The 27619-nt window shown below is 43.4% G+C and overlaps 2 protein-coding genes across 3 annotated transcripts; one reads left to right on the top strand and one right to left on the bottom strand.

Annotated features, from left to right (window-relative positions):
• Positions 1–238: 238 nt before the first annotated feature.
• LOC101628764 (ras-related protein Rab-39B-like) lies at positions 239–3076 on the top strand. The gene is made up of 2 exons (XM_004679408.2): positions 239–566; positions 2620–3076. Exons 1-2 carry the CDS (start codon positions 352–354, stop codon positions 3074–3076), a joined length of 672 nt encoding a protein of 223 aa, XP_004679465.1. The 5' UTR covers positions 239–351.
• Positions 3077–3588: 512 nt separating this feature from the next.
• Positions 3589–21897, bottom strand: TAF12 (TAF12 RNA polymerase II, TATA box binding protein (TBP)-associated factor, 20kDa). 2 transcript variants are annotated; one of them, XM_004678693.2, is made up of 6 exons: positions 21800–21897; positions 12196–12447; positions 11011–11088; positions 9080–9194; positions 5190–5278; positions 3589–4062 (listed from the first exon to the last, which is right to left on the bottom strand). In XM_004678693.2, exons 2-6 carry the CDS (start codon positions 12361–12363, stop codon positions 4027–4029), a joined length of 486 nt encoding a protein of 161 aa, XP_004678750.1. In that variant the 5' UTR covers positions 12364–12447; positions 21800–21897; the 3' UTR covers positions 3589–4026. The 2 variants fall into 2 exon arrangements, with proteins under 2 accessions (XP_004678750.1, XP_004678751.1); XM_004678694.2 differs by having other exon boundaries at positions 21469–21813.
• Between the last annotated feature and the right edge of the window lie 5722 nt (positions 21898–27619).

The following is a 27619-nucleotide window of genomic DNA, read 5'->3' on the forward strand; positions in this document are numbered from 1 at the left end:
CTCCTGCAGGTAAAGGTGTGGGGCTGGGACTGAGGCCAGAAAAGAGGAAGGGGCATCCTAGCCCGTGGGGCTGCTAAGCACCATCTTTTAAGCTACCACCTGGAGACCACTCACAATGCTTCAGAGCCAGGCCCTCAATTTGGGGAAGTCCTGCTCCTGTCTCGAGGAAACCAGCTCTGCAACGTGGTTTCAAATGGCTCTGACGTGTCCTTGAAGAGGTGCACTGCTCTGCTAAGCCCGGGGCTGGGTGTGTCTTGGGAGCCCAGACCCAGAGGCCCCGATCACTTTTGGGCTCTGGCTCTACCCGACTCCTCTTCCTGGCCTTCTGTGCCTTGTGGTCTCCTGTGCCCCATGGACACCCTCTGGCACTACCAGTTCCGCATCATCCTCCTAGGAGACTCGACTGTGGGCAAATCGTCCTTGCTGAGACGCTACACGGAGGGCATCTTCATGGAGGGCATCAACCTGACAGTGGGTGTGGACTTCTCTGTGCACTTCATGGAGGTCGAGCCTGGGGTCCAGGTGAAGCTCCAGTTCTGGGACACAGCAGGCCAGGAAAGGTTCCGGTGAGTGTGGCAATAGCAGGCCGCTGGGCTTGGCTCTGCCCCCTACCTTCTACACGTCCACCCAAGAGGGGAGCTCGTCCACTAGGAAGGCAAGGGGCAGGAGAAAAGGCTTCGGAGGTTTGTTTGGAAGAAAGGACTCGGTCCTGGCTGCCGGGGATTTGGGACAGCCACGTGGCCACTCGGCCTCGGTGCTCTTACCCATAAAGTTAGGGGTTACAAAGGGGACGTCAAGGGCCCTTTTCTTTTCTAACTGCGGGTCACTGTAAGACCTTGGTCCGAGCTCTGGCCACCCCCTCCATGCCTCACTGCATGCTGGCACAGGGGCTCCTCTCCTGGAGGGCATTCTAGTCCTGGATGGCTTTTTCTCAAAAAAAAAAAAAAAGCAAAAAACTATGCTGCTGTTCAGCCACCTGCCTTTACCTGCCTTTAGCCTTTCAAACCTTACTCTTTACCTTTATTCAGCCTGAGGAAGACTTTGTAATATGCAATTATGATCACCTGGATCCTCCATGTAAATTTTCACTGGCTTCCTATTACCTGTGCAGTAGTTTTCAAATTTTTCATGTGTCTGCTTTTAGCACTGATATTATCTTGTCAGATGGGCATCTTAATCGCCTTAAGATGTCCACCAATTAAGAGATGTTGATCAGGCTGAAGAGGGGTGAAGCCAGCATGCTGGGCTCCCACATCACACCCCTTACTCTCTGAAAGACACATAGGTGCACACAAGCACACACACGGCAGCCTTGAGACACGGCACTGGCCACGCCACTAAGCCTGAGGGCTGTGCCCAAGCTCTCTGCTCAGCCCTGGCGGTCTCTGCGATGCTGCGCTTGTGCTTTAGTTACACGGACCTGCTGGCTTCTTTACTCCTCTGGGCCTTTGCACGCGCTGTTCTTATCCTTAGTCAGTCCCACCTGTCTCCAGAGGACTTGGGGAGAGGGTCTGGGGTACAGTGAAGTGTGCAGGCTCTGGGACTAGATGGACGTGGCTGAAATCTCACCGCTATAGCTGTGTGATCTTGGGTAAATTACTCCAAAACGCTACATCGTAGTCCCCTCACTGGAAAATGGATTAAACGAGATACTGTAAATAAAATTCTTAACACATGGTAGGTGTAGTATTCCTTCTTCAGGGACACACCATGAGCTTATCCAGGGAAGGGGCTTACTACCACCAGGCACCTGGTAAGCTAAACCCTCTGCCGGCACGCACAAACCCTCAGCCTGGGCCAAGTCCTCTGTGCTCAGCAGGACATGGCTCTAGGGACCAAAGCCAAGTGGGTATGGGGACATGGAGGGTGTCATGCCCAGGAGGGTGGCTGAGTTGCACTAGAGGTAGACAGCAAGTGAGAGGATTCCTTACAGGTCCCTTGAGGACACCACTCTCCTGTACCCCCACACCCGGTTACCAAGTCCTGTATGTGTACCACTTCCAATCTCTTAAGTTTACCCTTCTCCCACTTTACCAGGCGGTAGCCCTCCAGCTGCCCATCCAGCTGTCTAGGTGGGCTCAACCTTCTGCCCAAGTGATCTTTTCAAAATGCAAACTGACTATGTCCTGGTCTTGCTTACAGTCCTTTCTGGATAAGCCCTTTCTTTGCTGGGGCCTATATGGCCCTACAAAGCCTGGCCCCACTCACTTCAGGGCTGGCAGACGTAAGCTCTCCCAACTTGGAAAAGATCCTCCCCTTCACCTGGATTCCTCAAACAGCACTTCTCCCCACAGGGTCAGACCTCCTTCCCTGCCTCACGAGCCTCGCCTTTGCAGCCTGGTCACAGCGGCAGTTTTACACCTGTCCAGCTGTAGGGCTATTTCCTGTGTTTCTGTTCATCACAGAGCCCACTGCCCCGCACAGAAGAAACAAGCCCCTCAACAAGCAGGCAATATCCAGAGAGATGAGGTCACTTACCTGTCACAACTGATTAAAAAATGAGGTTTCTTACAGTCCGCGCCAGTTCTTTCCGTTAACTGCCCTGATTCCCTTGCCCTGTCCCTTGTGTCCTCAATGGAGGATTCAAAACTAACTCTGGGTTCCTTCTTGGCTGCCGAGGTCAGTGACTCGTTCCTACTATCGGAACTCAGCCGGAGGCCTTCTGCTGTTTGATATCACCAACAGAACGTCCTTTGAGAGCATCACCCGGTGGCATCAGGAGGCTCTGGAGAAAGTGAAACCCTTCAACATCCTCTTCCTGGTGGTAGGTCACAAGAGTGACCTGGAGGCTGAGCGACAGGTGACGCCAGAGGAAGGCGAGAAGCTGGCTGCCTCTCTGGGTGCTCGCTATGTCGAGACCTCGGCCAAAAGCAACAGCAACATCAGCACAGCCGTTGAGCTGCTCATTCAAGAGCTCTATGAGGCTGTGAAGAGGGGGGTCATGGGGCCACACTCAGAGTGGGAGGGAGTGAAAAGCAGAGTCCATCTCATGCCAAGATTCAAGCAGAGGAGCAAAGCAGGACAAGGTGGCTGTGCCTGTGCTGGCGACCCCCGGCTGAACAGCCACATCCCCTGAAGCCCACAAACTGTTCATGATCCGCGGGCCATGCTGGACACAGGACAGGATGATGCTAGGTGCCACTGAAGGTCACGACCCTGCGGTCAGGAGGCCAGCTTCCTCTGCACCACGGTGAAAACACCCGGACCAGGGGCGGCAAAAACTAAGGACAGGCAACTGCACAGACAGGCCTTTGCCCAGCCACTGCCATCCTTTCTTAGGGTCAAGGATGAAACAACCTTCTCCAAGAGTTCCAGAACAGGTCAAAAGAGGTTTTGCCAAAACCAGGATCCCTCTTCAGCATGCGGGAAGGTTACCCTGCCCAATCTTTATGGCAGAGAAACTGGACTCAAACGCCCATTGATGGAGTGGCCTTCCTCGGAGTAAAATAATGGAAAGTCCCTAGGTTTCTTCCTCAGTCACAGAACTAACCACAGTGCTGCCACCTACTGACTACAGAGCTACCTCCCAGCTTGCTTGTCCTAACTCCCTGTGGCATTTCAAAGGCTGTAAACTATGCACCCTCTAACTTTCGATTAATAACTTCTTTATTCTGGAAAAGCAAATGAAAGTCATATTCATATAAACACTGACATTACAAAGTACAGGAAAGAGGGAAAGGGAGAAGGAAACAGAAAACTCTACAAATCCTGCTAATACTGTCTCACCAAACAAGACCATAATGCTTTGTCCCGTATTCAATCACTTATATAATAAACCAGAAATAAAATCTTCTCTGGAAGATGCACTGCTCCTCTTTGAGACGGCGGGAAAAGGGACCGGAAGTTAGGGTAGGAGGCTTTATTCTTTTGGCAGATCCTTTCAGTCATTATATTGCTGCACTGTTAATAAAAAATATATGCTTCTCTGTGAGCATTAAAAAAAAAAATTCCAAGGATGAGATGGCTGAGGCTTCAGCTCAAGTATCTCCAAATACATTGTTGTCCATTCCCTGACCTTTCCATGTGTTATTTCTTGGTTGTTTTCCGGATCAATGCCATTCTCTGAAAGGAGAGAGGAATAAACGATTACACAAATCAGGGTCAGGAGCCTTCTGGAACATCAATGTGTGGCTAACAGGCGCATGGTCTACACCCGAGGTGGTGTTCTCAGGAATCTGCAGGACAGAACAGCAGGCTCCTTTGAAACTGCCGACAGTCTGCTGGCCAGAGATGCCTGTGCAGACCAGTGGATCCAAGCTGTTGACCAGAGGAGCCAAACTGCTTCAGGCTAGCAGGACGGCAAGAAAGTTAAAAGCAGAAGGTAATACTTCTTGTATTTTGGAGACACAGGGTACAGGCCTTCAAAGTGTGTTTTCTAGACTCCCGCTTTCCCAATCTCTTTCTCTAAGGATGAAGAGGGGCCTCTGTTTCATAGCTGATGGCCCTCCCTGGTGGCATGATGGGTTAAAGCGCAGAATCTGTTCACAGCCACTGCAGCACAAGTTTGATCCCCGGCCAGGGAACTGACCCACATGGCACAGCAGACATCTCCAGACCTGCCCACTGCTCCCCTCAGCAGTGTATTTCCGTACTTCTGCCTGTTCTGCTCCCCACTCTGTTTCAACCCCGGCGCCTCTGGCCTGTACTCAAGTTATTCAATGTGTGTGGGTAAAAAAATCTTAAAAAATAAAGAAATAAAGAAAAGCAGCTGACATTACACACTTGATGATCTACAATAAAGGAAAATTGATATAACTTCCACCACAATCAGGGAAAACATTCAGATCACATTTTACTATCACCAGACAAATTACTGATTTGTTTTGTTCACTCTTGTTGACCAAGAGATTATCCCAGTATTATTGCCATTTATGGGCAATCTAATCAGCTGCTACGAGGGGAGGTGGTATTAGAGATGTGCAGGGGTGAGATGCATCCACATTAGAGCTTAAAATCACCAGCTTTAAATGGTGCTCATCAAAGTTGAAAGAAAAAAACCCCAGACGTTGTGTGTGAACAGGGAAGCACCAAGGACTATCTGATTGCTTTCTTGGAGCCAGGCCGCTCTGACCTTTGACCAGGAAGTGACGCTCCCAGTCTGAGAAGTGGCAGCCACAGCGAGGTGATGTGCACACTCCCTCTGAGCTCCAGAGAGCAGTGCGGCTGCCAGGCCTCTACTGGCTCCTCACCTGTTTGTGAGCTTCTGTGGTGCAAGCTTTCTTGTAGGGTCGGATTTCTTCAGAGCCAAATCCTGGAATCCACATGTTCCACTGGCGCTCTACAAGGAAGGGACAGCAGAGGTAAGGGCAGAGGCAGGTGTGCAGTGTGACCAACAGGCAACCTTCAGGGAGGGCTAACTGCAGCAGTCCACTGTACTTATGATAGTCAGCCTGCAGCAGCTCGTGCCCACCTGTGTCTATGTCTCTTTTCCTAATAATCTTGTCCTTTTAAGATGTAAAGAAAACAACAAAACAAAACAAAACAAAGCCAGTTAGCCTACAGAGGGGTTCTCTGGAACACAAAAGGGAAGACTGAATGTGGCACCTTCAAGGTTTAAAAGACACATTTCACCTTGCATAGAAAGAGGGGCAGATTATTCAAAGCTGTGAGAGCTGAACACAAGGTTTCCATGTGATTTCATGGAAAAGTAATTTCTTTAGTTCTCCTCTTATGCTCAAGGTAATTCCTCTCAAACCCAAAGGAAGAGAAAGAACAAAACGACATTCCTAGCTTCATCTGGGAGGGAAGAGCAGAGCCCTCGCTTGTGGCCTCACTGTGCAGCTTCTTCATCTTTTTTTTTAAAGATTTGTTTTATTTATGCATACAACAACTGGGGTACAGGCCAGAGATGCAGGCAGAGGGTGAGAGGATTCACCAGACAGAGTGGGGAGCAGAACAAGCAGACCGACTGAAACACCCTAATGAGGAGCAGCAGGTGAGATAAGAGAGGTCTGCTGCGCCATGTGGGTCAGCTCCTTGGGTGCATAGGGGCTGCGGGTAGCTTCACTGTGCTGAGACTTAACCTCTTGAGTCACCAAGGAGGCCCCAGTTTCTTCATCTTTGACCTGGTGGTAACCACAGCAATAAGCACCTCGAAGGTGGTTAAGAGCCTTTAATGACATGATGCAATTTCAGAGCTGGAGACTGATGCACAGAGGAAGCACACAGAAATAGGTATATGCAACCAGAGCTCCATGCCCTCTACACTACTGGGCACGCTTGTCCCTGTCAAATCATCACAAGTTGCCAGGGGGCAGGGATTGTGTTTATTCCGCTTTGGCAGTAACAGGCATAAGTAGCTACTTGGTGCCCCTACCCCATGAACAATGTGAAGCCCACTTATGAGAGATTAAGGAAGTAAGTCTTTACTCAAAAGAGTTACATGGGAACTCTTTGATCATACTCCCCTAAAGCACTGACAACATTTGTAGATTTGTTTTACTCCAGATAGGCATAACCTTAAATCATATTGAGCACAGTCCTATTTTATGTCTAATGTACAGTAAATATTCAGTGAATGAATGATTCCAGTTTGGATCTAGAATACTTTTATATATAGCTCTCATCCAGTATTTCTTTGAAAATAAAAATGTCTGAAGACTTCTACTAACATTGTGACACTAAGATTAATCTCCACAAATTAAATTTTATAATGAACATGAAGGGGGTCGGAACATATATCTAAAGTCATTTTAAAGAAAAGTTGCTGCCAGACACAAACATAGATATTTAAGTGCATACAGCAATATATTTAAATGTGTTTATGAAACATCAATATAATAATAACAACAATCTTTTAGGGAATAAGATGGATAGTTAAACTGCCTAGTGCAAAGTAGCTTTATACGGAATTTTTGCTAAAGGCCTCCCTGGTGGCGCAAAGATTAAAGTCTCAGTGCTATCAAGCTACTACCAGCCACTGTGGCATGAATTTGATCATGTCACTTGTTGGATTCCTCAGCAGTGTATTTCAGCAGATAGGCCTATTCTGTTCCCCACTCTATCTCTGGTGAATCCTTTCACCCCTCCCCACCCCATACCTCTGGCCTGTACCCAGTTCTTGTATGCATAAATAAATAAATCTTTACAAAAAAAAAAAAAAAGAACAGAATTCAGAACAAGTGGTGCTGCATGACTACAGACACTGGGTTAGAAAGTCCATGTAATTCCCTCCATGAGGGAAGGAATTGAGATACTTCTGGAGCCTTCAGCTATCCTTGGACTACAGTATAGTGCCATTATGTAAACAGAACACAGAGAGACTGGAGGAGTCCGGCTTTTTGGGAGACATGGACACAATGAAACTATGGTTTGTGTTGAACTGGATCAAACCCCCAGTATCTCGGCATGTACCAAAGATAGGGTCATTGCCGATGTAACTAGCTAAGGTCATATAGGAGCAGGGTGCGCCCTTAGTCCAATATGACCGGCATCCTATGAGAAATGGAACAAAGACATACACAGGGAGAGGCCTTGCTAAGGTTGCTAAGCTTCACCAAATTCTGAAAACCACTGCATGATTCCCACAGGTTGAAATATCACACTTTTGCCCTATGTGCTCTTTGTTTCCCCTAAACAATAGGGTATTCACTTTCCAGTAAGATAGTCTACATGGGCCCTCCCTGGTGGTGCAGTGGGTTAGAGCACAGCACTAAGAAGCCAAGGTCACTTCAGCATGAGTTCGATCCCTCCCTGGAGGGGACCATGTGGCACAGCAGGCCTCTCCTGACCTGTCTGCTGCTCCCTTCAGCAGGGTACTTCATCCATCTGCCTGTTCTGCTCCCCACTCTCTCTGGTGAAGCCTCTCACTGCCCCTGCACCTCTGGCCTGTACCCCAGTTCTGTATGCATAAATAAAAAATAAACTTAAGAAAAAAAAGATAGTCTACATTACTTTTCTCAACTGGACATCGATTGGACCACTGCAGTTGCAAGCCAGAGAATGCCAAGGATAGCTGGCCACTCCCTGAACAAAGAATTAGAGGTAAGAAGGACTTCACCAGAAGCTTGGAGGGAGCACTGCCTAGCCAGCATGTTGATCTCAAACTTTTGGCTTCCAGAAATATGAAGACAAATACACCAACAAAATAAATTCTGGTGTGATAAACCACCTGCTTTATGACTCTTTGGGATGGCAGCGTTAGGAGACTTCTTTCAAAGCAATCTCAGTCCCAGCTACCACCTGACTAATCACATGAGAAATGCTTAGCAAAATTGTCTAGCTAAGCCCTGTCAACTCCCCAACTTATAAACAAACAAAATAAACAACTTATGAATAAAACTAACAACTGTCATTATTTTAAGCCACTGTTTTGTTACAAAAACAATAGATATTGGAATACCTGTCCTTCATTGTTAATACCTGTAATATTAATCAGAACAGGCAGTCACAGGCTTCCCAAACATCTTCTTGATATTTGGGAAGGAAGCCTTTGAGCAATCTTAGGCTTATCGGCACTGAATCGTTTACTGTGCTCTGCCTTGTTCACAACAAAAAGACAGTGTGACTATCTTTGTAGTTATAAATTGCTTACTTTATTTTTTTGACTGTTCATTTTCTATTGGTCTCATAACTAATGTAGAGGGAGGTTTATTACTTTCTATGCAATTATGGTTAATAATATTAGAGGTGTTATCTTCCAGGAAAAAATTCGAGTTTGAATTTAGTGTTTGTTAAGTAGGAAAAACAGAACACAGATTATGTGACATCTGGGAAACACCATCATTTGAATGAAGAGACAAAACAGTTGTATTTACTACGCTCAAACTTTGTGCCAGACCCTTTACCCTGTAAGGAGAATACCATGATCTCCACTTTAGAATTATGGAAACAGGTCTAAGAGAAGGTAAGTGGGAGGGGTAAGGGAATACAACCAGAAAGTAACATACCAAATGTCTGGTCTCATTGCCCACCACCATGGATGCTTTTCTTCTTTATGTGACACTGCTGTTTAGTGGACATAGCAATCCCAGTACCTAAAAGTCTGATTCTGGCAAGAAGATTCTTCTAACTGCTTTTTTTTTCTGGCAGTTCTAAGAAGCAACAGTGTGGAGACCCCAGGAAGAATGGAGACATGTACCTAAATGCAGCTGGACGTCTTTCACCTCCAGGGTGGTGGACTTGCGATGTCGAGCCAGCTGGCAGGCTGCTGTTACCACACTCTCGATAAAATCATCAGCAATCTGCAGCAGCATCTGGGCGAGACAAAAGTGGGAGAAGAGTAACCATCACATTGGCAGGGTAGGCTCCTATTGCTGGGACAACTGTATCTGCCTGATTCACATATTTAGTCAGACTTTTAAGCTGAAGTGGGGAGGAGGAGTGAAGACAACAATAGAAACACATTGACTCATTAGCCAGACTGGGAGTAATTCACACCTTTCTGGTGATGTACTTTCTACACAGTAGGGAGCAGTAGCTCAACCCTAATCCCCAGATTTGCTTTTGAATTAGGTGGAAAAACAAAAATGATTCATAATACTTCCTTATTTGAAGTTTCTTTTCTTTTTCTTTTTAACATTTTCAAGGGTTATGAGGAAAAGGAGAAGGAAATAAGACATGTATAAACCCAGGTGGGTAGAAAGCTGCTGCTGCGGGCTGCTGCTTTGCAAAGGGAAAAGGTTTGTGAAAAGAAATGACTGCATGGGCACAAGCAGGTAGGCATTTCAAGTTTGCTTTAATTGCTCGTATAAAGTCCTTAAAGCACTTTATTTCCATTACCATTAGTCCTTACAATAATCTGGTGGGGAAAACAGAGGATTGGATTTTTATCCTCATTCTATAGAAGAGGACGCTAAGACTCAAAAAGACTAATTTGGGGCCCTCCCTGGTGGCCTAACAGAGTACAGTGCAGCACTGTGAAGCTCCTTGCAGCCTCTTCAGTGCAAGCTCGATCCCTGCCCCGGAGGTGACCCACATGCTGTGGCAGAACTCCCCTGACCCGCCTGCTGCAGTGTACTTCATCAATATGTTTGTTCTGCTCTCTGCTCTGCCTCTGGTGAAACCTATCACTGCTCCTGCACCTCTGGCCTGTACCCCAGTTCTGTATGCATAAATAAGTAAATCTTAAAAAAAAAAAAAAAAAAAAAGACTAACTTGCTCATGGCCTTGTAATTACTAAGCAGTGAAACCAGGATTCAACCTCAAATCCTGGCTTCAGGATATCCATACAGAAAAAGAATGTAAGACTCATGAAGACTTTGCTCAAGTGGCCTAAAATTAATCAATCAGAAGTGGTGGAGGTTTCTGGGAGTGAAATCTCCAGGGAGGTGGGGAGAATCCACATCAATAAACTATCTTCCATTTGGAAAACAATTTAGAGAGGGATATAACAACTGACAGCAGATACAGAATACAAAAGGCACCAACAAAAATTAAAGTAAATAAAAGGGAGTCAATTATCAACTTAAAGAGAACAAGCTGTGTAAGAAAGGAAAGGCAACCAAGATATGACCTGGCTCAGCAGTGAACTACACAAACAGTGTGAATACTGTCAGTACTTACTTTTCAGTTATTGTCACAAAATATGACAAAATAATATTGGAAAAGAGGTAAAGTGTGTCTGGCAATGTGTATATGGTTTAATGAAATTCTCTTCAACCATAATAGGCACCAACCAGGCTATTACAAACTTCATGAATCAAAAGATATGTTTGAGTATATTACTTAGAAACATGGAGGAATATTCTAGAAACAACCAAAACTGTTGAAAGGAATTGGCCATGAGTAGCAAATGATGCCCTTTTGACAAGTAAAAGTAACAGCAGCTGTTAGTTATCAAGTGCCAGGCATTCTCCAGATAACCTACATAAGTTAACTCTCACAATAAGCCTGTAGATATAGTCACACCTACCAACACAAGAAGAAACTGAGTCTCAGAAAGTTTAATGACTCATACCACATGAGTAAGTGGCAGAGGCCAGATTCAGATTCAGATTTGTGGTCTACAATAACTGCAATTCCCTACTAGGTCTCAAGGTACAGCCTCTGGGATACCCCAAGGCGCCTTACCTCCTCCACATCTTCATCCAATTGCTCATTAGGGTCTACTTCTCTTACTAAGTCTTGTAATTTCTTCTTGGTCAATACCTAGAGTTAATTGGGAAAAGATTTTTTTCATCAAAATATTAAGAAACAAAACAACCCATTACTCCCCACAGCAGTGTATTTCAGCAGATCTGCCTGTTCTGCTCTCCACTCTTGTCTCTGGTGAATCCTCAATCAATGCTTCCCCACCCCCCACCCTTGGCCTACACCTCAGCTTTTGTGTGTATTAAATAAATAAATCTTTTCAAAAAAATAAACAAAAGACATGCTAAAATACTAACCACAGTCATTTTTAGGTGGTGGTGGTATCAAGGCCTATTTACTCTCTGTATTTCTAAAGTGTCTGTGACAAATATGCATAAAGGAAATAACTATGAAAATAAATACATTAACAATATCTTAGAGCTACCCATTCTTCTCCATTTTACCATTACTACTTTATTGGTTTTCCTCTCTCTACCCCTTTTCCTATCTTACTACCTAATCAATACATGCTACTTTTATAATGTTATTCTTAACTTCTCCATTAAAATATTCACAAAAACTGTCTATTGACAAAAAGTCCCTATGGAAACTACGAAAGACCCAGTACATTCTGGGGTAATCCTACCTATACAAGTTTATCTCTTATTCTTCTCCGACAGACTCCACACTCCACATAGGTTAGTCTCCAGACCATCTGCCCAGCCCACCCCCATTCGCCTGTGCCAGGCTCTCCTCCCACTCTCTAGACATATCGTCTCCTCATCCTACTACCTATTATATAAGGCCCAAGTCAAGAGAGAAAACTTATTTCTTGTGGGCTTGGAGGACAGAATCAGGATCATGGGTAGAAAAAGGGAAGTAGATTTTAGAATCATTGTTGAAAATTAATAATGTCAGCAGCTGGATGAACTAGAAGGAGAAAAAGCTAGAGGCAAGAATACATTTATTACAGGAATAATGAATTCATTAATTATTCTATTTAAAAACAATAAAAGTGAATTATGTGGTAATCTGATAAGGAATCTTAGAAGTCCAAAGGAGGGGAAAAAGCTTCCTTTTGCAGTTGAGAGAAGAGGCAGCATCTGAAATGGACATTTCTTAAAGCACTATGGGTTCAAATAAACACAGGCGCCTACAGAGAGCAAAGAAGTACTCGGATGATACCTGATTGTTTTCAGGGCTGAGGCGCCCTCCAGCCCCGGGAGTGCCTGGTATCTTTACCACCGTAGTGCTATTGGCCATGGAGCCTTGTGGAGGAGTGCTGGCTGGTTCCGGTTTTATGGACGAGAAATTGGAGAGGTTGATTAGGGCTGAGGGACCAAACTGGTTCATAATCTGCCGAGCTTTGGACTTCAGCTCATAGAGCTTATCAAGATCCTGTTTCTTTTTGGAGCTGTGAGGACCAAGGCCAATCAACTGCAGAAGGAAAACATGAGAATTAGCTCCAGAAGCACCTGTAATAAAGGATGAATTTTGAAAAATTCTGAGATCTGTCAGATGTTGAACGGTCTTCAGTGTATCTGGAATAGTGATCATCTGATACCTACTCATTAAAAATGTGGGGAAGAACGTTCATTGCTCTCACCTGATATTTAGAACCATCTCTTCTCCAAAAGCTAAGGGAAATAGTCCACAAAATTGATATGAAGAAGAAAGTAAATGCAGTCAGGACTCTTGCATACAAAAATAAACTAGAATGAGCAAGACAATTATTGAAGACTTTGTAAAAACAGAAGATAATGACCACATGCTTTGTTTTAATGACCACATGCTTTGTTTTTGAAAATAAAATAATGTTAAATTCAAATAAGTCACGGCACAATCATATACTTGAAATCCAGTCATAAAACTTCAGAAAATAGTTAGTTCATTCTGGCATTTCAAAACATGCTTAAGTTTATGTCGGGACTATGATTAAATAACAGCAACTGTTAAAAGTAAGCTCTCCTTTGCCACCAAGAGCACATTTTCTCTCAGTGTTATCAATCTTTAAGTACATGCAATCCCTAGGCTCAAGAAGACTCTTAATTTTTAGAACCATGAGGCTGATTCTTTGGACATCAGCTTTGGTTTCATCAGGATCAAAAGCACATTCACTAAGTTCTGCCCACAGAGGCCTCAAGGAGCTTACTTACAGCTATCTGAGTGTCTAGATCTTTAATTACATCAGCAACGGCTGTGAGCCCGGTGAAACGAGAGGCAGCCATTTTCAAAAGCTACCTGTAAATGAACAACTGGCATCAAGCACCACTCCTACCACAGAACATTTCCATGGCATGGCCTGGCACATCTTCACTAGCCAGGATCCAGGAAACTGCGTCCAGAGAATCATATCACTGATGATGCTATTATAGAATATCTTACTGAAAAATTAATGTTCTACTTGTTTGAGGAAAACTAGACACACATAACACAAAATTGTGACATTCCAACCTTTAGGAATCACAGCATGAGTTCAACCCCACCCCATAGCACAGCAGACCTCCACTGTCCTGCTGCTCCCCGTAGCAATGGATTTCAGTCGATCACTGTCTCTGGTGAATCCTCTCACCCCTGCACTTTGGGCCCACACCCATGGCCTTATATGCATAAGTTAAAAAAAAAAATTAAAGAAACAACAACAACAAAACTCATCTCCAGTGACAGAGGAGGTAGAGATTGACTGCACAGGGGCACAGGGAAGTTTCTGAGGTAATAAAAATGTTTTATTGAAAGGGGTGATGCTCGGCACAACTGCATACATTAATCAAAACTCATCAAATTAAATTATAAATATGATTTATTTTATTGTATGCAAATTATAACTCAAAATCAATAAAAAATGACCTATACATGTTGCTACCACAGGACTAGATATTTATGATAGAGAAATAAAAATAGATGTGCACAGAAATACCTGTATATCAATGTTCATAGCAGCTTTATTTATAATAGTCAGAAACTGGAACCTGAGGTGTCTCAACAGATAAACAGAATGTGGTGCATCCATACCATGGAACATTACTTAGAAATATAAAGAAACAAACTAATGATAATACGCAACTAGGACAAATATCTGAACTATACTGAGCATAAACCAATCCAAAAGGGGTACCTATTACATTACTCCGTTTACAGAACATTTTTGAAATGACAACATTTTAGAAACAGAATAGAAGCTATTGAGGTGGACAGAATAACTAATGTGGGAGAGCAGTAAGTGGTTATAAAAGGGGGACAGGCCAGATCACTATCTTTAGCCTAGTGCACAAAGGATCTCTCTGCATTATTTTTTGAAACTGCATATAAACCTATAACTATGACATCTTTTTAAAACGAAAACATATTCTTGAGTAAATAATGCTTCTGTAAAGATAACTCAAGAGTCACAAAACACTGACATGTTCAGTTACATAAACATTAAAATGTCTGGAGCCCTCCCCAGTGGTGCAATGGGTTAAAGCACAGCACTATGAAGCTATCCAAAACCACTGCAGCATGAGTTCTATTCCTGGCCAGGGAGCTGACCCACATGGCTTAGCAGACCTCTCCTGACCCACCTGCTGCTCCCCTCAGTACTGTGTTTCAGTAGATCGCCTGTGCTGCTCCCTACTCTGTCTCTGGTGAATCCTCTTACCCTCAGCACCTCTGATCTGTACCTCAGTTTCTGTATGCCCAAATAAATCTTTTTTTTGTAAGCAAATCTTTAAAAAAAATTTTAAATTCTGCAAAACAATAAACATAAACCAAATTAAAGGAGAAAAGACAAACTAGGAAAACTCTATGCAAAATATATATCAAAGACAAAAGACTGATTTCTTTTATGTAGAAAAAAATTATAAATAAGTACTCAACCACCTCCAAAAAAATTGCAAAAAGTGACAGTGGGACCCTCCCTGGTGGCACAACAGGTTAAAACACAGCACTACAAAGCTAAAGATGCTTCAGCATGAGTTTCATACCCGGCCAGGGAGGTGACCTAAATGGTGTGGTGATCTTCTCCTGACCCACCCATTGCTCCCCTCAGCAGTATATTTGGTCAATCTTCCTGTTCTGCTCTCATTGTCTCTGGTGAATCCTCTCACCGCACCTGCACCTCTGGTTTGTACCCCAGTTCTGGGTGCATAAATAAATAAATCTTAAAAAAAAAAAAAGTATCAGTGTAAGAAGTTTAAATGGCTCTTAAAATAATGAAATGATCCTGGGGCCCTCCCTAGTAGTACAACGGGTTAGGGTGCAGCACTATTCAGTCACTACCACACAAGTTCGATCCCAACAAGGGGGCTAACCCACATGTCAAAACAGACCTCTCCTGACCCTCCAGCTGCTCCCTTCAGGAATGTACTTTGGTTGATCTGCCTGTTCTGCTCCCCACTGTGTCTCTGATGAATCCTCTCACCCCACCCACATCTCTGGCCTGTACCCCAGTTCTATATGCATACATAAATGAATCTTTTTTTAAAAATGAAATGATCCTTTATTCTCATTCACAATAAAAATGCAAATTAACACTACAAGCTACTGTCTATTACCCATTTGGCAATGATGAAAACTTACACACATATTATGTTTGAAAAGTTTTACACATATTGTGTTTGAAAATTTTATGGAGAGTTATTTCATATGTTGTTGGGATGAGAAGATAAAATTAGAGGTCTCTATAAAGAGCTATTTGGCAGCATCTCTCAAAATTAGAAAAGTATATATTGTTTTTATCCCATAGTTTTTTTTTTTTAAAGATTTATTTATTCATATAGAACTGGGGTACAGGCCAGAGATGTGGAGGGTGAGAGGATTCACCAGGGACAGAGTGGGGTGCAGAACAGGCAGATGGATGAAGTACACTGCTGAGGGGAGCAGTGGGCGGGTCAGGAGAGGTCTGCCACGCCATGTGGGTAACCTCCAGGGCAGGCGGGAATCGAACTCATGTGGAAGTGGCTTAAGCTTCTCAGTGCAGTGCTCTAACCCACTGTGCCACCAGGGAGGGCCCCCCATAGTTCCATTTTTAACAACTTATAATTGAACTTGTATGCAAATAAAAGACTACACTTACAAGGAATTTTAACCTAAATGTCCATCAAAAGTGATACAGTTAACTAAATAAGGTGCAACAGAATATATTTAAAAAGTCTCTGAAAATATTTTGCTAAGTGAAAGAACCAGTAACAAAAAACCACATAGTGTATAATTTCATTTATATGAAATGTCAAGAAAAAGACATAACTATGGAGAAAAAGAAGCATTGTTAGTACTGGGAATGTGAGGAAGAGAATTAAGGATTGACTGCTACTAGGTATGAGGTTTCTTTTATGGAAGACAAAAATAATCTAGGATTTGATTATAGTTTTTCAAGGTCACCCAATCCTGAGTATCTAAAAAATATACACTGAATTATAAACTTTAAATTGGTGAATTGTATGATATGAGTGATATCTCAGGAAAATAACTTTAATAAAAAACAAGTAGCAGCTCATGAAATGATCTCTAAGTGACATTGTTCAGTCAAAATGCAAAGTTCAGAACAGTGAGAATAATTTGTTAGAATTTAACAAAACACACACCTACAGGCATAATTATAATGTATAAATTATCCCTGTAAAGATGCATAAGAAACCAATAACAGTAGCTGCCTTGGGGTTATGGGGCTTATCTGGGTGGGAGAAGATTCACTTTTCATTGTAGTCTCCAAATTCTGTACTATGTGCATATGTTACCTATAGGGAAAAAAATTAAACCATTATTTGTTTTGTTTCCTTGGAAGAAATAGGTAGGTAATACTGATCCCTATTTTGAAAATGTAACCAAGAATACAGCTGCAGCAACAAAAATGAACCTCACAACTTCTACAAAAATAAATTCAAAACTTATCACAGATCTAAGTGTAAAAATGTTAAACTAGAAAACTTTTCGAAGAAAACATGGGAGAAAATTTCATTACTTTGGGTCAGGCAGAATGCTCAAATACATCAAAAGTACAATTCACAAAGGAAAGAATCTGATAAGGTGGATTTAATAAAAAATGTAAAACTTCTACTCTGAAAAATAAAATAGCAATTCATAGAGAAAATATTTACAAATTACATATCTGAGAAAGAACATCAGGATATATAAGAAGTCTCAATAGTCAACTATAAAATAAAAAGCCCAACTTAAAAAGTGGCCAAAGATGTGAAAAAGTAAAAAAAAAAAAAAAAGCCCAAAAAATATGGGCAAAATATCTGAAGAGACCCTAAAATATACAGATGAAAATATGCTCAGTGCCACTAGGGAAATGTAAGTTAAAGGCACAATGAGATGCCACTAAATACCAATCAACATAGCTAATTTATTTTTAAATAAACAAGTACTAAATAGCATGTAAAGCAAGTGAAACTTCTATATATATTTCTGATATAAATGAAAATGATGCAGTTTCTTTGGAAAAGAGTTTGGCAGTTTCATACAAAGTATACATTTATTATGTGATGCAGCAATCCTACTCCTAGGCATTTACCCTAAAGAAATGAAAACTTATACTCACAGAAAAATCAGTTTACAGAAATGTAATCATCAAGTACTGGAGGTAATCCAGATATCCTTCAACTGTTGAATGAATATATCTGATTTCTCTCTGTAGGTAGGAGCCATACAAACACGGATAATCTTAAATGTGTTGAGCCTTAATCAAAGTTAAAAAGGTAAGACTTGAAATTCTATCTACCATGTGATTCCATTTAAATGACACTGAGAAAGACAAAGTATGTGAAAGAATAGATGAGGGTGTTCAAAGGTTTGTCCTGACCAAGGACAAAGGCACAGCATGAGGAAATTTGGAGGGGTGGAAATGTGGGGTAACCTCAGTGTTAACGGTGCTTACATGACTGTATGCAAATGTCACAACTCATACAACTATTACTCCCAAAGGGTGAAGTTGATGTCTATGTGAATTTAAAAATAATTTAAACACAAAACAGTACATCCTGATCAAGAATTTCATGTCCAAATTACCTGTTTACAGACAAGTTTTGTCTAGCCTACATGTGGGTGATGATGACCAAGCACAATGGAATGAAGTGACTGTAAATGACCTGAATTCCATTATGTAATATACCATGGTTGGTTACCTTTGAACTACTCAAATTTCTAACTCTCACTACTTTAAAATGTGAGGAGAGAGGATTGTACTATGTAAACGCAAAGGCATTAGCTATGGGGACAATCTGAGGCAACAGTGATAATAATAAACCCCGACTGGCCCTCCTATGTGCTATGGGATTCACAATGTAAGTCTAGAAAGCCAAAGCCCCAGTGATCTACAGTAGAAAATATTTAATAATTCTATCAAAACAAGATAGTGTTTACCATCCCTCCTCTCACCCATTACATTTTAAGCTGTAGTTGACAGGTTATAGATGACAAAATCCAAAACCATGTTCCTCTAACAGAAATCCAGGGCCTCCCTGGTAGTGCTAGGGGTTAAGTCTCAGTACTATGAAGCCATCGGCAGCCACTGCAGCAGAGTTCAATCACTAGCCAGGGAGCTGACCCACACGGTGCAGCAGACCTCTTCTGTCTCTCCTGCTGATCCCCATAGCAGTATATTTCAGTAGATCTGCTTGTTCTGCTCCCTACTCTCTCTGGTGAATTCTCTCACCACCTCTGCCTAACCCTAGTTCTTGTATGCAAAATAAAAATAATAATAATAACTTCAAAAAAAAAAAAAAGAAGTATGGGACTTATCCCACTAGTTTTTTGACTGGTTTGATCCTATATAGGCAGGAAAGTAAGGTAATACAGTAAAGTGGTCAAGGGCATGGACTCTGATGGCAGTATCTGGCTTAAATACTGATCCAACTCTGTCATTTGTCAACTTTATGTCCTTGAACAAATTATCTAATTTTTACATGCCTCAATTTCATGATCTGAAAAGTGGAGTCGATCACATAAGATTGTGATAATTCACTGAGTTTATGTATCTAAAGCACTCAGAAGAGTGTTTGGCACATAGGAAGAATAAATAAACATGTCTGCTAAGATCACATATGTGCTCTCCTCTTCTAAATCCTAATTTTGAAAATCAGTGTATTAAAGCTAGAAGATTTCATGCCTCTTGCTATGTGTCGGTAGCATCCTAAAAGTATTCTTTTTTTTTAATTATTATTATTATATTAGTTTATTTTTACATATTTTTGTGCATTTTTCCATCTCACTAAAAGCATTCTTAAATGACTAGAGAAAAACAAAGAACAGTGGATTTGAAAAGAATTGGTAGTGGCAAATGGTCAGCAAGAGGCTGGTGAGAGGTTGTGTGGCACAGGGAAGACCCAAGGCAGCAGCACTGAGGGCCATCCCAGTTCTGCCACTGAGTGATGTGAGCTCCCTTTGAGTAGAATTTCTACATCCATATTTGCAGCCTGCGAGACTATACTTAGGAGCAGGAACAAGTAAATTCTGAAGTCCCTTCTAGCTCTAACGGTGCAAGGTTTTTAAGTCCATATGTACAGATTTCAGTGTTTGTCTTCTGCTTCCACCACAGCTGTTTTACCACAAACACTGCTGATGTATTGCTTTCAATCATTTTCTGATCAGATACTTTCAAATCCTGCTATAATAAGTCAATCAATGCTAGAGACACAAATGCGTGACAGAGTAATTTTATAAATGTAAATGAGAATGTTAACTCAGGAATAAACAGTTAAACAGTAAGTACCTGAAAGTGAAAGCATGGGCATACCTGACCTCATAAATCTGGTGTTAGGTTTCAGTCACTTATTTACATCCATACATAGACATCTGCAAATATAGAGCTAGCCCACTGGGGATAAAACTGTAGTTTCAACTAAATTAGCTCAATTTTCCCCAACAATCTAGCCTTTGTTACAATTAACTGTAAAGTTAAGTCAACTTGTTTTTCAAATGGGTCTTCCTAAGCTTCCTAAATTTAAAATGAAATATGTCTTAACCCATTGTAAGGAAAAGTTCTCTTCAGGTCCTGTTTTTCTATATTGGCCATTTATGCTTCTTTAAAAACACAGGAATGAGTTCTCAAATACACACTACCTAAGTACCTTACTATGTTGCAACACTTGACATGAAAACAAGTCTAAAGGAGGAACGGCTGCTTTCATTCAGTATGTTCTGTATAACTATTACTTCTCTTTTACTCATGGGAAAACAGAGACATGGAAAGGAATCCACTTAGAAAAGCAGCAAAAAACTTCAAACAAAAAGTTGGTTTGACTGAGGCTGAGTCACTTAGTATTATGTGATTTCAAGCAAGATACTTAACTTCCCTGAACTGAATTCCTTATTTGTACAATGGGAATAAGTGTCTAACTTGTGAGGCTCTAAGTCATAATTAAACGATATAATACTTGAAAGTGCTTAGGACGGTGCCTGGTTAGTCTGAGAAGGTTTCAGTAAAAATTAATGAAGAAGGGAAGTGACTAGTCTATGTTTCCCATCCATCTTTACCTAAAAGCAGCCACCTCCAGTAAATGTTTGTGCTAAAGCTACAGAATACAACATACTTATCTGCAACTTTCTAAATAATTTACTATATATATATATGGGTGGGGGAGAGAAAGTGAGCTTCCTAACAGGTGACATTCAGTGTATCAATGTGAATACAGTAGTAAGAGTCAAAGCACTAGAATCTAAAAATTTCCCTCCTGTTTTTGAAGTTAGAGCAAAGATTCTAGAAGCAAGTTTTCAAGGATTACTAATCAGGCATCTCCTATTTGCTACTGAGCAAGGTACTGCATCAAAATGATGGTCTAATCTCAGTGAGCTGAAGCCTTCTTCGTACCTTAACCTCCTCACATGAAAACAGGATTTTAAAGATTGTCATTTCGGGTCCTTCTACCTCTGACATTCTTTTATTTGAGATGCAAAGATCTGTATTCGATTAGGGTCCAGTGGAATGAGACTTAAAGCATTTATCAAGTATATAACTGAGTTCAAACTGCTTCAACTTCACATCAGAGCTTCGCAAGAATGTAGCAGAACACGAAGATGCTTGCATGTGGGCTTCCTAGATTAAGTATCTGACACAAGCAAAGCCTGCCAAAAGTCAAGTAGGCAGCGCGAAGGAGTCGTCGTCTACCCCGAATAGATCCTTTACAACTCTGGACTCAGAGAATATAAGAAAAAATGGATCTCTTTCCCCAAAACTCTTTCCCTTGTCTTGAAGGCTGTTCTCATAGCCACGGCCCCATACACTCTCCGCTTTTAGGATCTCGGGAGCTCCCAGCCCTGTTCCCTCAGGTACTTCGGAGTCTCCAAGCCCGGATCCCGTCCCCACCGTAGCCCGTCTTCACTGCCCGCTTCTTTCCTTCCCAAACCCAAGTGTGCTGTGCCTGCTCCTGCCCCTCAGGAACCTTAGTCTCTGCTGCCTTGGTTCAGAGTGCTTGGGAGCCTGGATCTTCACTGTCCCGCTTCTGCATCTCAGCGCCCAAGTCCTCACGGCTCCGCTTTTACCTCTCAGGAGTCCGTGTCTTCAAGCCCGGTTCCGTCCCGACCCTCTCTTCCTAGGAGCGCGGGTCCTCGCGATCCTATCCCCCTCACATCGCTTTCCCTCGGGTGCCGGAGAACTCACATCCGTCCCCGTTCCCTAAGTCCCGTCTGGAACCCTAGTCCCCACTGACGCGTCTCTCCGAGCCCCGAGTCCCTCAGTCCCGTCCCAAGAGCCTGATTGCTCACAGCCCCGTCTCCTCCACAACTGGTTCTTCAAACACTGACCCACTGTGGGTCTGGGTCCTGACTCCCTCCTCCCGCTCTTCTTCCTCAACTGCCAGGGCCCAAGACTCACAGGCAGCAGCGTCTATCTCCCCATGATATGCGGAGACTGCCCCAGTGAAGCGTTCGTCTCAGCAGCCGGTCCGACTGCTCGGCCCTCCCCGAGCACTTCCGGCACCGCTCCCCCGCCTCCAACCCGGAAACGCGCAGCTCTTCCGGCCGGCGGGCGCGCGCCTATTTCGCGCAGGCGCAGACGGGTCTCCGACACGTGGTCGCGATCTTCGGCTGTCACTCAGCTCCAGCCGTTTGGCTTTTTCCAGCTTGAGGTTTACTAACTGCGTGGGCGAAGTCTACGCCTTCTACCCTAGCGTGGAGAAGCCTGCCTTAACTTTTTCTTCCCGACTCCGCCTGTTGTAGCTATCACTCGCACGATCGGTAACTGACGCGCTGGAATGGCTTGGAGGTCGCCATTTTTGGTTGGTGCCTTATGGGGATGTCAGGACCGGGGTGTTACCTGGAACAGCAGCGCCTGAAAGGTATCCTGTTGAACAGAACGGGGATTTGGCAGCCCAAGAACCTGGAGATGAGACACCGGTCGCGCCTGTGGACTGGCAGTTGTTAGGAGTTTTACTGTCTGCCAGGAACTTTGCCAAGCCCCTTAATGGTTGCTATGCCGCTTATTTAAAGGAAACCTATGAAACATTAAGCACGGTTGTAGCGAATAAGTACAGCGCCTCAACTCGAACTCCCAACCAAAAACCAAGACTGACTTGTATAATCATTAAACTGACTGTTCTGTTATTTGATCTGTCACTTGTTTGTTGAGACCTGTTGTATTTTCTACCCTTTACTAGGTGTTAGGCATGTAAACAAGACCCAGTTCCGTCCTTTGCTGGGTTCACACTAAGATGGAGGAGAAACCCATAAACATAAAGGAATGTACAAAGAACTGTAACAGCCCAGAGGGAGCCGGTAACTGCCAGCAGGAGTCAAGAGCTGCCTCCTACCTGGATTGGTGCCCAGACTTTCTGTCTTCCAGTCTCATCCCACCAAGTTCCCAAACCACCATCTATACTGACACCAGTTCAAATTGTCATGTTCGGGGCACCTTCAACTTAGGTTCAGGCTGTCTTTATAGCTTTATTTTGTTGTCCTTGGGGACTGGCATGCTATTTTTTCGTTGAACTCTTGCCCCCCCCCCTTTTTTTTAAGATTTTGTTTAAATTCAACAAATAGGGCCGTCGTTGCGCGGCGGGTTAAAGTGCAGCACTATGAAGCTATCTACAGCCACTGTAGCATGAGTTCGAGTCCCCCTACAGGGGAGCTGACCCACGTGATGCAGCAGATCTGTCTGGCCCTCTGCTCCCCTCAGCAGTGTATTTCAATCGATCTGCCTGTTCTGTTCCCCACTGTCTCACCTCCTGCGCTTCTGGCCTGTACCCCAGTTCTTGTATGCAGAAATAAATAAATCTTTAACAAGGTGCTCATTGTGCCTTTTGCTACATGCAGGGCAAGCTAAACCATATCCTTAGAGAGTTTACAATCTGGAGTGGGAGACACCATTAGCAAGTACAGAAAAAAACACAAGAGGCAAATACCAGAATAAACCAGATTTATCTAGCTGAATGATGAAGGAGCCTGAGCTAGTAAGAGTTTATCAAGGACCAAGATGGCAGGAGCTTAATAGATGTTCAGAGTGGCAGGCATGAAGATGGAAATCCAGGTATGTATCAGCACAGAACGGCTTCAGTGAAGACTTGGGATTTTGTTTCTCTTACTGTGGGAGGGCATTGGAGAGTTAAGCAGAGGAGTGAAATGTTTTCTTTTTAAGAGATGATTGATGGATTACAGAACGAGCCCACACAATTGACAGTGCCCAGTTCTAGATTTACCACCAGCTTACACATTATTACACATCTGTTTTCTGTTAGTGTTAGGAGTTGTTTATGTGACTCCTTTCTCTGACAGCTCATATTTTGTAGAGGTCAAGGACTTCGTACATTGTTAAAATATATTAAGTAAAATGTCTAACACTATATTTTTTGTTGGAAAAATGACAATGTGTATGTATATAGAAAACAGTAGGGCAAGATAAACACTAAGCAAAAGCATTCTCACATTTTATATTAATTTCTGTATGTTCCAATTTCTTTGCAATTAGTTAGCACAGACTATTTTTATATTAAAATGAAATATATGTGAATGATTCCATTTTTATACCCTCCTGGAAAATGAAAAACTACAGGTCCAAGGCACTGGCTGTCCAACAGGGAACTGGGGAAACGATTGACTAGAAAAGGGCACAAAGAAATTTTTGGGGTGATAGAAATGTTTGCTGTCTAGATTGTGATAGAGTATACTTATATGTTTGAGTTTGGTAAAAGTCAGTGACCAATAAGGATTAAAAAAAAGTGAACTTTATGTAAATTATACTTCAAAAAACCTGATTAAAAAAATAAAATATAAAAATTGGAAACAAGGACTATACTTCAAAAATATTTTAATGACACAAAAACAAAATATACAATAAGGTAGTCCACTGTGAGTTTCAAAAATTGGAGCATTAGACACACAGCTTCCCACACTACAGCCGGTGCAGAACTTCACAGCCTCCTTCCGCCAAGTCTTCCTAACTACCCCTCCCACTTTGCGCCCGCGGCACCTTCCCAGGAAGCACTGCGTATATTTGCATAGTAGCGCAAGTCCTTGCATTTACTTCTAAATAAAAATCGGAAGAACAAATAATAAGCCTCTTTGTAAATATTTCCTCCTAGCTCGGAAGATCTTGTAGTTTTCGCCTTAATATCAGCAACGTGGGGTGGTAAATTGCATCGGCTTTATTTTCACCTGTACCGAAAGAGGGTTTCGCTAACACTGCCACTCTGTTCTTGCAGCGGTTTCAGCAAAAAGGGCTTCTGTCGTGAGTGGCACACGCAGGGCAGCTCGATTGCTCTGCGTGCGGAATCGACATCAAGAGATTTCGGAAGCATAATTTTTTGCTGTCTGGGCAGCTGGTGATCGTTGGTCCCGGCGCCCCTTGCAGTGAGTTTAAAAGTAGTTTGTAGGAAAACTCTTGAGTTTTTGTTTTGCTGTTGTGGGTTCCTGAGTTTTGGCCTTTGCTTATCTGCCGCAAGCTAGGTTTTCTCTGGGTGAAGTGTTTCGTGTAATTTGGTGAAGTTCTCGCAGTTTTATTCCCAACCGCGGGCAAAATGTAAAGTCATTAAACGAAAGTGAGCCTTTAAAAATATTTGAGCTGATGGCTCACAGCCTCTGCACTTCTGGCCTAGACCCCAGCTCTTGTATGCATAAATAAATACAAGCACCTCTGATAAAGGTTCTCTCCTGTGAAGTACTTACCAAGTCTGTATTAAGCACTCAATGCACTAGCTGACTAATCACTGAATAAAGTAATGAGGGAGGTTGTAGTGTGACTCACTCTATGGGTGAGGAAAAGCAAGCCCAGAAAGGCCCAGAGCCTGTAGCTAGAAAAAGTAGTAAAGAGGTGAACCCAGGTCTTTTGACAAGAAGCAGTTGCCCTGCCTTGCAGAAACCCCAAAAGGGGATGCCAACTAGTAGGTCCTGTTAGAGAAGGAAGATTTCTGGGAAAGAAACTTGTTTTCTTTTGCTGACCCACATTTTTCATGAATAGTTTAGAGAAATCAGGAGGATGCATAGTCACCAGATATAAATGATGAAACAAAGTCAGCCTCACCAGGAAGTCACCAAAGGCTACCCATCATGTGATTCCTTTTATAGGAACTATCCAGAGATGGCAAATCTGTAGACACAATATAGATTACCAGTTGCCAGGGGCTGGACATGGAAGCAGCGGCTGACCACCAAAGGGCCGGAGGGCTCTTTGGGGATAAAGGAAATGTTCTCAAACTGGATTATGGTGAGTGATGCACAATGCTGTAAAAATACTAAATATTATTGACTTGGACACTTAAGGTGAGTGAATTTTCTGGTATGTAAATTATAGCTTAATAACCCTGCTAAAAAATGACCAGGGGCTAGACCAAGAAACATTTATCTGGCTAGGAGCCTGACAATATATAATCAGTTCATGGAATAAATTCTCTAATCTAGAAACTTGACCTTAGTAGATAGATCTCTCACATGCTGAGTTTCTGTGTGTTGGCCAATCATACAGTTACTCCCTGCTTTGAAACCTTCCAATGGCACCTAATTCCTTGAGCCAATGTGCTGTGAGTCTCCCTGTAAGTGACCCACCAGCTTCTTTGTTCTCAGGCTCCAACCACTAGTCTGGTGTTCTCTCTGTTCCTCTAGAACGTTCCACCTGGCCAGGTGGTGCAGGACAGGGAAAGACTGGTCAAAGTCCAAGTGTGTTGGAGCAGTGAGAAGCCTCCAGGGGCTACACTGGGCAGTAATGTGCAGCCTGGACAGTCTCGCATTTATTAGAGTCAAGCACAAAGGTGGGATAAGTACACAGGGAGTGAACATGTGTGTGGGATGCATTATTGGGGATGTAAACTAGGGTGGAGTGACCAGGGCTATTGCCTGGGGGGGCGCAGTTGTTCCTGCTGGCCAAAGCAGGTCATAGTATGTGCCTGCTCTTTTCAGGATTTTCCAGTATGTGCCTCATATCAGGGCTTTTTATTTTAGATTTATTTATGCATGCAAGAACTGGGATACAGGCCAGAGGTATGGGGGGGGGTAAGAGAATTCACCAGAGACAGAGTGGGGAGCAGTACAGGCAGACTAACTGAAATACACTGCTGAGGGGAGCAGCAGGCAGGTCAGGAGAGGTCTGCTGCGCCATGTGGGTCAGCTCCTTTGCCAGGAATCAAACTCATGCTAAGTGGCTGCAGCTGACTTCATAGTGCTGTGCTTTAACCCATTGTGTCACCAGGGAGGGCCTGTGATAGTTAAAAAATTTGAGGTCACTTCCCTGACCACCATCTTCTCCAGGTTGGGGGGTTAGAGAAGGGCTCCAGGACTCTTTCTCTGAGTTCCCCAGGAGTCTGGCCACTGGGGTCCTACCAATGAGGGGTGACCTTCCCTTTTGGGCTCTCATCTCTCTACGGAGCCTCTCACAGAGCCAGTGGTGCCTGGATCCAGGGACCACCAGGGTCCAAGTTACTCTGACCTTTGGCCTCCTGGAAGGTGAACCTGTGGGCTTTATGATCCTGGCTGAAAACTGTCCACAGCCAGCTTGCCGGTGACCTTGGGCAAGCTGGTCATGTGCAGTGGGCCTGGATAGAGTCCTTTTGCTGAGTCAATGGATCACACTGTGACCAGTTGGGAACATTCTTGCCTGGGAACATTGTTGGGGCAACTTCCAGGCCCATCTCTAGTTTCTCCCAAAAGCCTCTGATAGGGGTTCAAGGGCTCCTTCAGGGGCTGGGGGCTTCTTTTCTGGAAGCTGTCATCTGGAAAGCTGGGCCCGTGGGCTACAAGGCTGTGACCTGGTGGTGCTTATGCCCCACACTGCCTCTCTCACTCTCTGTCTCCCCAGAGAGTTCCACTAGGCAGGTACTGCTCCCTGCTGGGGACAGAAGTAGAGAGGCCAGGTCCTAAGTCCAGTGGTTAGGGTAGGTAATCCTGACCTCCCAGGGAGAAGTCACTTCAGAATCCCTAAGTTTTGTTCTGGGCCTTGATCTGGGCCTTGGGTGGAAGGGTTTGGGTTTGGGTTCTTGCTTTTTGGAGACATAGAGCTCCATCGCTTCTTCCTTTTTATCAAAGGCTGCCAGCAGCAGCCTCCCTGGTGGCACAAAGGGTTAAGTCTCAGCACTATGAAGCTATTCACAGCCACTGCAGCACAAGTTCAAGATCTTGGGCCAGGGAGCTGACCCACACAGCACAAGTTCAAGGTCTCGGGCCAGGGAGCTGACCCACACAGCACAAGTTCAAGGTCTCGGGCCAGGGAGCT

This window comes from Condylura cristata, unplaced genomic scaffold, assembly GCF_000260355.1.
Source record: "Condylura cristata isolate star-nosed mole 26May11 unplaced genomic scaffold, ConCri1.0 scaffold00008, whole genome shotgun sequence".
Taxonomy (NCBI): domain Eukaryota; kingdom Metazoa; phylum Chordata; class Mammalia; order Eulipotyphla; family Talpidae; genus Condylura; species Condylura cristata.

What these genes read in the sequence shown, in the direction of transcription:
- LOC101628764 (XM_004679408.2), top strand. Translation starts at nt 352, where the DNA reads ATGGACACCCTCTGGCACTACCAGTTCCGCATCATCCTCCTAGGAGAC. An exon ending in GCAGGCCAGGAAAGGTTCCG is followed by an intron (nt 567 to 2,619) that starts GTGAGTGTGGCA and finishes TTGGCTGCCGAG; the next exon opens with GTCAGTGACTCGTTCCTACT.
- TAF12 (XM_004678693.2), bottom strand. Translation starts at nt 12,363, where the DNA reads ATGAACCAGTTTGGTCCCTCAGCCCTAATCAACCTCTCCAATTTCTCG. An exon ending in TCAGCCCTGAAAACAATCAG is followed by an intron (nt 11,089 to 12,195) that starts GTATCATCCGAG and finishes AATTAACTCTAG; the next exon opens with GTATTGACCAAGAAGAAATT. An exon ending in CCACAGAAGCTCACAAACAG is followed by an intron (nt 4,063 to 5,189) that starts GTGAGGAGCCAG and finishes CTCTCCTTTCAG; the next exon opens with AGAATGGCATTGATCCGGAA.